At 38.7% G+C, this 10,453-nt stretch overlaps 1 protein-coding gene across 4 annotated transcripts in view; it reads right to left on the reverse strand.

The window, feature by feature from the left end:
• The window catches only part of LOC140788790 (uncharacterized), a 30,813-nt gene extending 20,682 nt beyond the window's left edge, over positions 1–10,131 (reverse strand). Inside the window, exons 1-5 of one of the 4 annotated variants that reach the window (XM_073138242.1) lie at positions 9,718–10,129; positions 8,104–8,267; positions 7,691–8,000; positions 7,550–7,612; positions 4,789–5,038 (exon numbers count right to left, since the gene is read on the reverse strand). In XM_073138242.1, the coding sequence (XP_072994343.1) occupies positions 4,789–5,038; positions 7,550–7,557 (258 nt within the window). In that variant the 5' untranslated portion in view covers positions 7,558–7,612; positions 7,691–8,000; positions 8,104–8,267; positions 9,718–10,129. Of the gene's footprint in view, positions 1–4,788; positions 5,039–7,549; positions 7,613–7,690; positions 8,001–8,103; positions 8,274–9,717 lie in introns of all 4 variants that reach the window. The other 3 variants (XM_073138241.1, XM_073138239.1, XM_073138240.1) reach the window with 3 other exon arrangements.
• Positions 10,132–10,453: the final 322 nt, after the last annotated feature.

Consider the following 10,453-nt stretch of genomic DNA (forward strand, 5'->3'; position numbering starts at 1 on the left):
TTGATTGGTCGGAACCACGAAATATTCATGATGTGCGTAGCTTTCATGGCCTTGCTACTTTTTATCGCCGCTTCATTCGAGGGTTTAGTATTATCATGTCGCTGATCACTGCTTGCTTGAAGAAAGGAGATTTTCATTGGAGTAAAGTAGCAAATAAGGCTTTTGAGATTAAGAAGAAAATGACAATAGCACCTGTAATGCGTCTTCTTGACTTTTCTAAAGCTTTCGAGGTGGAATGTGATGCCTCAGGCATCGGGATTGGCGGTGTCCTTAGCTAGGAATGCCATCATATTGCCTATTTCAACGAAAAACTAAATGAGGCTAAGCAAAAGTACTCCACTTACGATAAAGAATTTTATGTTGTTATTCAAGCTTTATGCTATTGGCGCCATTATTTACTTCCACATGAATTCGTACTTTATTCCGACCACGAAGCTCTTCGATTCCTAAATTCTCAGAAGAAACTAAATTCAAAACATGCTCGTTGGATCAAGTTCTTACAGGATTACACTTTTGTACTCAAACATAAATCTGGGGTTGAGAATAAGGCGGCTGATGTGCTTAGCCGAAGGGTTAACCTTCTATCTGCCATTAGCATCAAAGTTACTGGGTTTGACAAAATGAAGGAAGATTATACTTGTCCGGACTTTAACAAAATCGTTCTCACTTTGCTGACTGATCCGAACCTAGCTTTAAACAGTTATTCCCTCCAAGACGGTTACCTGTTTAAGGCTAACAAGCTTTGTGTTCCCCGTACGTCCGTGCGTGACTTCCTTGTTTGGGAGATCCATGTTGATGGCATATCAGGTCATTTTAGACGTGATAAAACCATTAAGAAAGTGGAGCACCAATTCTACTGGCCAAGTCTCAAACGTGACGTTGCAAAATTAGTTGGTCAATGTAGGACTTGTCAGTTAGCAAAGCACAGAAAATAAAACACTGGACTTTACACTCCGTTACCTGTGCCTGATCACCTGTGGCAGGATGCTAGTATAGATTTTGTCCTGGGATTGCCTCGCACATTTAAAAAACATGATTCAATCCTCGTGGTTGTGGATCGCTTCTCTAAGATGGCCCATTTTATTCCTTGTGCTAAGACCTCTGATGCGTCACAAGTGGCTAAATTATACTTTGCCCATATCGTTAAGTTATATGGTCTTCCAAAAACTATTGTTTTCGACCGGGATGTTCACTTTATGAGCTATTTTTAGAAAACCTTATGGCATATAGTTGGCACAAAATTAAAATTTTCTACTGCCTATCATCCTCAAACCAATGGTCAAACCGAGGTCGTTAATCGTAGTCTTGAAAATCTTTTGCGCTGTCTCATGGGTAATCATAACAAAAACTGAGATACCATTCTTCCTATAGCCTAATTTGCATACAATAACTCCATTAATAGGTCTATTGGCATGAGCCCATTTGAAGTTGTTCATGGTTTTAAAGCACACAAACCTCTAAATCTATTGCCTATGTCATCTCACTCTAGAGTCTCTGAATCTGCCGAAGCATTTGCATATCATGTTCATTCTTTGCATCAAGAGATCACTAAGCGAATTGAGGCAAATAATCACCAGTATAAAATGCATGCCAACTTGCACAAACGTGTCACGACCCGAAATAGGAATCATGACCGGCCATGCATCTCAATATGCTTGAGATATACGAAACCTTATTAATACTTTCTACGTGTACGATGGCAAAATAAATAAATAAAATAAAAATCTATTTTATTAAATTCAAAACTAATTGCAATAAACATAAAACAATGTTAATATTTTTGAGTCTCTAAACTAAATAAATAAAACTTCTAATCTAAAGCATAAAATCTAAAAGAGCGGAAAAGTAAATAGGTGAATCCTAAGTGGAGATAGAGTCCGGGTACATCTCTCTCAGTCGCCCAGCTGATTATTACCTGAGATAGATAAATAAATACAAAAAAAAAGAATCCATGAGCCAACAACTATAGCTCAATGAGTGGAATCCACTCGAAAATCAAATAAATTTTAAATCATATTAATGCTGAATAAAATTAAACTAAAAACAACAATATACATAACAATATGCAATAGGCATGCTCTTTAAATAATAACAATAATAATTTAATATAGAGAGTCACAACTTGCACGTACGGATTTAATATTTGCACTAAATTTAATATTTGCACAAAGTATGGTGATGCACTGAGTATAATGATTAAATGCACACAGACAATATAACAATTAAATTTTTGCACGTACGGATAAAATAAATAGATTTGCACACAGAAATTGTAACAATTAAATTTTTGCACGTAAGGGTGAAATAAATAATTTTCACACAGAAAATTTACATTATCTAACAAGTATGAAATATAATAAAATAAATGTGAGTGAATCCACTCACCTGAGTCTAGGCAGGACAACCGAAATCTCAAATCTCTAGCTCACGTACTAAAAATCACCATCTTAAATAATAAATAATAATAATAAAATTAATTTGAATAATATCAATATTTTTAAATTTTAAAAACTAAAAAGAACTAAAATAGGTTTAATTTACCTAATGGATTGGGCTAGGCTACTGCTGGCCCGGCCTAGCCCAAAACTAAGTGGATTGGGCTACGAGCTAACCCGCAACCCACCCATTTAAATGGTTCAGTTCGGGTCGGGTCTTTGGATCCAAAATCCAATCCGAACCCGAACCCGAAACTAAATAGAAAAGGGTTGGCTCGGGTTAAACCCGAGCCCTACCCACAGCCTTCTCTTCCCACGACCAACGCGAGGAAGAGAAGGATCGAGGGAGAGAGTGGCCGCCGGCGGCCCTGCCAGCGGCGGTTCACGGCCGGCTCTCTCTCTCTCTCTCTTTTTTGTCGTCCTCACGAGATGGAAAACCCGTTACCGGCAGTCGACTCCAATGCCGATGACGACCGGAGCCACGAGGGCTCTTCCAAAAGGCAACCATGGCGCAAGACCAACAGCTTGGAGCTCTCAAGCACGAGTAGCAGGCGCCCGAAGCCGCCGACCGGTGAGAGTTGTCGGCAAAGCCGAAATCCCCAATTTAGGTATTTCTAATTTACTCTATTAAACTTTAATTAAAATTTATGGGTGGGAGAGGGCTTACCAACGAGTCGTATGGTGGTCTTTGATTGCTCCGGTGCTGCTCCGGCGATCCGATTCCACAGCGACGACTCCGACGGTGAGAAAAAAAAAAGAAAACGAATGAGGGGAAGAAGAGAGGAGGGAGAGGGGGCTGAGGGGATTAAGGAGAGAGAAAAATTTAAGGTTTAATTTATAGATTAAGAGATGATCAAATCTAATCCGATTCGGATTAGATAAAATCCTTTTTGCGCCTCGTCATGTGCACCCTCCTCTCTAACCCAAAAAAAAAATTTCTGATTCTGACAAAACGTGCTAAGGAGTTCAATGTTGGAGATCATGTTATGATTCGTCTCAGACCCGAACGATTCCCTTCAGGAGCTGTTCGGAAGTTGCATGCCCGTAGTGCAAGACCTATCCAAGTTCTGAAACGTGTTGATGCTAATGGTTATGTCATTGATATTCCTCCTGATTATGGCATTAGTTGTACTTTTAATATTGATGATCTAGCAGCCTACCATCCACCTATGCATATCCCTATGGAACCCTATGGTACATCTACTACCCTTCCAGACATCCTTGCTGTGCCACCTATCACTTCTCATTTCCCCTCCACATCACAAGAAAAGATAGACGCTATTTTAGATGATCAAATAACATCTACTGCAGAAGGAGGGGTCCACCGTTTTTTCGTTCGATGGCACGGGCAACTAGAGTCTGATTGTACGTGGATCACTCGCAAGAAATTACAGCAGCTTGACCCTGACATTTTGGAATACTATCAGAGCCACTCGACTGGGTCGAGTTTCTTCCACCCCGGGAGAGTTGGTGGAGACACTACTTTTCGTCACGTTTATTCTCGTAAGTACAAAAGAGCTGCACCCGTGGCCCTTTGGCTTAACAAAGGTTGTAACTAGTTACCTTCTAGGGCTATGTTCTTCCTATGTCTTTTAATTTATTTTGCCTATATAAAGGCATGTAATCATCTTTTATGGGTTAATGAATATTTTGAGAGTTTTTGCCTATTGAGTGTTTGTTGGTGGATTCCAACATCGGTGGATTCCGACACCCCGATTGGTGGATTCCACGGGTTTGATTATTTCTCCCTACTTTTTCTTCTCAACTTTACAATCAAGACGTTGTCCTGCATCACTTTCCTTCCATCTAGTAGTGATCATTTTAATCGATTAACTTATTGTCAGTTATTGTCTACTATATTTTATTTTAGTTATTTGTTTGAGTCGATTGTTCTCCAAAACATTGTATTCATACTAGATTTGCATTACTTCTGAGCACAGCGAATATAAGACATTAAATATACTCGACCACATAAGAAAAAATTAAAACTGGAAATATGAATATGAAAGAAAATTTACATCAGCAGGCATAAGCTATTCTTAGGAACTGATAAATCAAAGTAGGTGTAGTTAAGATACTCAACAGCCCAAAATTATGTATGACTGAATAAACATCTAGTAAACTTCAGAGAAATTAGAATAGAAAGAGACCTAAAGGTTATCATTTGTGTTAAAGAAGAATTAGCACTGTTACATTGGACAAAGTTCCAAACCAAATGCAAAATTCTAAAAATAATGAATCAGTAACTGATTATCGATGAGGTATTGCAGAGTAAAAGAAAACTCAAAATGAAGAGAAAGAAAATATAGTTTGACAAGCAAAAACAAACAAATGTATGGGAGAAGAGTATCACCTGAATAGAAGTGTTCAACTGCAACAGGTAAAATGAGTTGCGAATTCTGTCCAACCCTTGAGACTGAAAAGTATTTAGTGCATTAATATTCAAGGCATGGTTAACTTCCTGTTGACCAATCTCAATTTTGTTTGATTCTTGTTCAGCAGAGCATATTCTCTGGCACATTTTAGACGAAACTGGCACTTTATCAACAGCGTCCTTGCCCAAAGAAGGTAATTCATCTTTTGAATGTGGCCGTCCGAATATCCTAGAAGTAAAAGATACAAAAAATATTTGTTGAAAGAGGTGAAACACAAGCATGCAAAAATTTGGAATGCACAACACCAAAAAGTTTAAGCTAATTTAGTCATCACATCTAAAAGACAAAGATATAGATGAAACAAATTATGTGCTCTTATGCTTGTTTCTCAAATGAAACAAATACTGTACATGTACAAAGATGGCACTACTATGAGTGCATAAATTCCTGAAGATGGCTGTCAGGAATTTCAACAAATATATGATTTCTCAGACCCAATGAAGATCAATGTTATTTAACATCCTAGAAAAAAAACGTCAACTTATGAATATATAGTAGCTTAAATTTTTCTTTGGCTCATCAAAGTAGCTATATATTTACTAAATTTGATACCCTGCGTTTACATGTCTTTCAACTTAATCTTGTAAAACGAAAAAACTTGCGTAAATTGACACTGTTATAGATATTCCATATTTTAGGACATTGTTTTCACTTTTCAGTAACTTTGAGCTTTGCTGCATGGAGAATTACTGTCCATGGTTTCACTGATTTCATTATGTTTTACTTGCAATCATAACCTACAGCGCAACTTGGTAGTGGCAATGTGGGTATTTGAGCTTACTTCAGTTAGGCAAGCAGGGTAATAACTAAAAGCATGGTCCAAGTTCAACTTCATCTCCTATCCAGCTTTGCTTATAGCCAGGTGTTTTAAGTATTACTTGGAACCCATTTTATGTTTATCCTTTTTTAATGTAGATCATGAACTGCATAAACTAGTTACATCATCACATAATTGCAAGCATCTACTGATATTTATAACCTTGCTAATGCTCAAGCCCAATATTAGTACAATAGCTTCACTATTCACATATTAAACAGTTTCTCTCGAGAACTATTGAATCAATAATTGACTACCAAACTTGTCAACAAAAACCATTATTGTGATCTACACAAGCGAAAAGTGCTTTCATATTCAGTGAATGAAAGTTAGATGGCTATAATGGTAAAGTCTGATTCTAATATCTATGGTTGAGAAGAATCAAAACTTAGACTTATTCTAAGAAGTGTTCATCAAGAGATATCATGTAGTGTTGTTTCATATGTGCCAATACAGAAGCCCGCTTCAATTTTTTTGTGAAAAAATTCAATTAATGGTTTGAGAACCCCCAAAGTTCAAACTATATGCCATTTTATCATTAACAGCTTTCACCATCATAGAGGCAATGGACTTTCAATTTGTATACTCTAATATTGGAACTTAACATTAACTATTTAACTCGATAGAGAAACATTTAACAGGGAAGTATCAATTTTATGTATTAGAACTTAGAAGCAAAATAAGTTCATATTGCCCTTAACTGACAACAGCTCCAGACATACAGAAATTGGAAAAGGCTCCATTTATTGGTAACAACAACCACAAGTTCAATATGCATTTAAGTGCTTGCTGTCCAAAGTGAATAGGCAACGAAAACAAGAGCCACTCAACATCTAATCTTGAATGCATTTGGGATAAAGTCCATCTAATGCTTTATCTCACCAAAGTGTAGATCATCATAAAGGTAATAGATCTTTTGGCAGATTTTGGAAAAAGCTATAATAGAAGTTGCTTTGCTCCTAAACTTTAGTGAGGTATAAAAATTGTTGTTCCAATTTAGGCTACACCATGATGCATTTAGCAAATTATTATCTCACCAAAGTTTAACAAATCCAGCCTCACAACAATTACTTCACAAGTATATCTTCTGCAAATGTCGACATGAAACTTTGTAAACTAAAACAACAAATTCCATCTAAAGGCACTCGTGCTGTCATGGTCACACAAAAGCAATTTTTTAACATCTTCATGAACTATTTAAGTTCATGATTGCTTTCTTTTTCTGTAATCTTCCAGCTCCAACGCTTCTTATGAGGACAAATTTGTCATTTTGGGGAAATCTATATCATATTCTACATCTACTCTGCGAGTGTCATGACACCATTAAATTCTTAGATATTAAATATCAGATGTAAATGTCTCAGAAATGAAACTATTAAAGGTTCTAGGTGTGGATATCACAAAAAGCTCATTATCATAATATGATTGAGACTTATTAGGCCTGTTCGAGCTCGTTGGATATATGTTATTATTTTCATTTAATTGTAAGAAAGTGTTACCCGCTAGTTAAGTTGTTGAATTTGAAATATAAATATGAATTTGCGGCAAAATAAACTCCTGGACACAGCCAACTTTATGATGATGTTAAAGACCGCTCTAAGTTCTCACATGTAGTCTATGAGAATGCCTGTTTGTTTGTATGGTATTATACGTGAAAACATTATGTATTGAGCATGATTGACATTAGATTTAAATACTACTCATTTGGTTGATGAAAATATTGTTTTCTAGTACTATTATATGTCACTTCCCTATAATATCGTCTGAATAATATGTATTCATATTAAACTGTAGACCTCTCCACTACATAACTGACATAACAGAAAACGGCAATTCATTGATAAAATATGGGGAAAAAATACCATTTCATTTTTCCAGGGCATCTAATGACCTCCTTCTCTTCGGTAGTTCTACTCTTCGTGACACTACAAATATGAGAGCAACAATCGATCTTTACTGCCAAGTTTCTGGTCAGGCCATCAACTATGATAAGTTAGCCATACCTTTCAGCTCCAAAGTTGACCCCGACATGAGAAGCCAGGTGATTGCTACCCTCCGTGTCAAACTCTTGGAGGGAGGGGATAAGTACCTTGGGAATCCTCTAATCCTGCCGTGTTCCAAGCGGAAGGCCTACTGGTTCATCCTAGATAAACTTAAAAAGCGCTTGGTTGGATGGCAAATAAGACAACTATCACATGCTGGAAGAATTGTTCTTATCAAAGCAACGCTTAGCAACATTCTGGTGTACTTCATGTCGAGTTTACTCTTCCAGAAATCTTTGCTAAAGGAGTTTGACGCCATTTTGTGAGACTTCTGGTGGGGGTTCACGGCAAATAAGAAGAATTTTTATCTCAGAAGGTAGAGCTCAATATATCAACCAATGAAGAGCGGAGGCATAGGAGTCCAACGCATGCACCTTGTTAACAAGGCTCTGATTATAAAGCTTGCATGGAGATTCCTTACGAAAAATGACAGCATCAAGACAAAGCTACTCAGGGACAAGTATCTCGCCAAGACCTCCTTCTGGTCGGTAAAAGGCACAGGAGCGGCTTTGTGGACATGGCGCTCAATCCTCAAGACCTGCAGCTACCCAAGGAAAATGATTAGGTTTGAGATCGGCGATGGAAGTTCAGTTTTTATCTCTAAAGACCCCCCTGGGTGCCAATCTTCGACCTTAGCGAGATTCAACTCCCGGACCAGATCACTAAAGTGGAAGATCTAATTGTTAGGCAGGAAGCGAGGTGGAACAATGAGCTAGTGCAACAACTATTCCGAGCAAAGATAGCAAGTGCCATCACAAATATATTCCTTAGTCCTGCTTCCTTGGCTAGAAAGGATAGGCTTCTCTGGACCCCGACTACAAATGGTGTGTTTAGCTCGAGGTCTGCTTATCAGCACTCTTAGAAGGAGACTAGGAAGCCTCTGCTTCAAGCCCAAGAGGAGCCAAACTCTAGAAAATAATCTGGAAAGATGCAAACACAATCCCTCGCATCAAAGTATTTATATAGAGATGCACAACGGGAGCTCTACCAGTCCGGATGACACTTCACAAGCTGATGCCGCACATTGACACAGAATGTCCGCTCTGTCGGAACGAGCCGGAAACTATAGAGCACCTCCTCATTTCATGTCACTTCTCGAGAGCAATCTAGTTCGTGGGAGCGCTTGGGATTCAACCTGATCGGAACACATGCAGCTTTGATGGTGGGTTGGAGCTCCTGAGTGAAAAGCTGTCGAAGGAACAGCTCAGTTATGCCTTCAACGCCATGTGGCTTATTTGCAAAGCGAGGAACAAGGCAGTGTTCAAACCCTAAACTCTAAAACAAGGAGCATAGACCGGGCTGCATGTTACCGTTGCCCCAAGCCATGCAAAAAAGCAACAATTACGAGGTAGTGGACGAGGGTGGCTTCACGTGCTGGGCTGATGCCGCTTGGAAGGGCAGTTATTGTGGAGGTGTGAGGATCTACCTAGCAAGCAAAAGATCAAAGTGCAAAAGGTACAAAAGCAAGTTCTTAGCCCTCTGTGACAACGCTCTGGTTGGAGAAGCTCATGCACTACTCCTAGGGATCAAAGAAGCCATGGATCAGGCTGAACAGTCTGGAGTGATCTTTAGCGATTGTTTAACAGTAGTGAATGCAGTAAATGACAGTCTAGAGCCCGTGGATTGGCGAATATCGGCGATCATCCAGGAATGCAATAGATTATCAAGCAAGTTATCCTCTATCAAGGTTCTCTATTCGAACAGGAAAAACAACTCAGATAGCTCATAACCTTGCCGGTCTAGTTATTCAGAACAAATGTTGTAATGAATGGACCGAATGTGATCCAGATTTTGTGTAATGGTTTGAATGAAATGAATTTGTCTACGGACTTCAAATCAAAATAAAATTCCACGGCATCTTAGGAACAGATCATCTCATCACTAAGCAATTGTAGCATAAAACAGAGAAATTCACACGTGACAACTAAATTAACAGAATCCATATAAAAATTAAAAGGCTAGAAAGAAGGAGAAATTAGCAATCATACTGCTTAAGAGCTGAGAGAGCTGCCTCGGCCTCCTCCTCGGACGGCACCGGCCCGAACAACACGAAGTGATCCGAGAGTCCGACCCCATTATTGGGTATTCCTCCTTCGCCCAATTCGCCTTCTTCGTTGGGGCAAAGAACGCGAGAGATGCTGCTCGACGACGAAGCGGAGATGGAGGGAAGTGGAGAAGAAGAGGAGGAGGTAAAGAAGGGGAGGATGGTTGTGGGCTTTGCGTTGCCATCGGTACCGGACACGAAGTGCTTTTTGCCGGAAGTTCCGGCACCGGCACCGGCGCCGGCCAGACCTGCCGGACGTGTGACGCTTCTTCCTCCCATTCTCTTTATCCGCAGTATAGTGGATAACAGCAGATTTATGTGGTTCGGATGAGTTCCGGACTCGTAGAAGTTATTGATTGCACCAAAACTCACTTGTTTTCGCTTTTGTAAGTAAGATCTGTTTTTAGTTTAAGAGTCATTTTCCATTTTATCATTTCAAGTTTGTCTCCTGTTATTGGGTTATTTGCATCGAAAACTCATTTAGTTTTCGATTTGGCGGGTTATTTTCGATTTCTCTTGCACTTAGATTTTTTTCTTACTTACTTCTAACTTTGATTTTTCTGTCATTTAGTGCCTCATTAAATATTGACGAGACACTATAAAAAAAAAAGAATTAACTCGTACTCATCTTCTTCTTCATCTTCTTCATCTTCTTCATCTTCTAATTCATATGTTATTGT

This window comes from Typha latifolia, chromosome 5 (assembly GCF_019914945.1).
Source record: "Typha latifolia isolate L0001 chromosome 5, TyphaL0001v2, whole genome shotgun sequence".
NCBI lineage: Eukaryota > Viridiplantae > Streptophyta > Magnoliopsida > Poales > Typhaceae > Typha > Typha latifolia.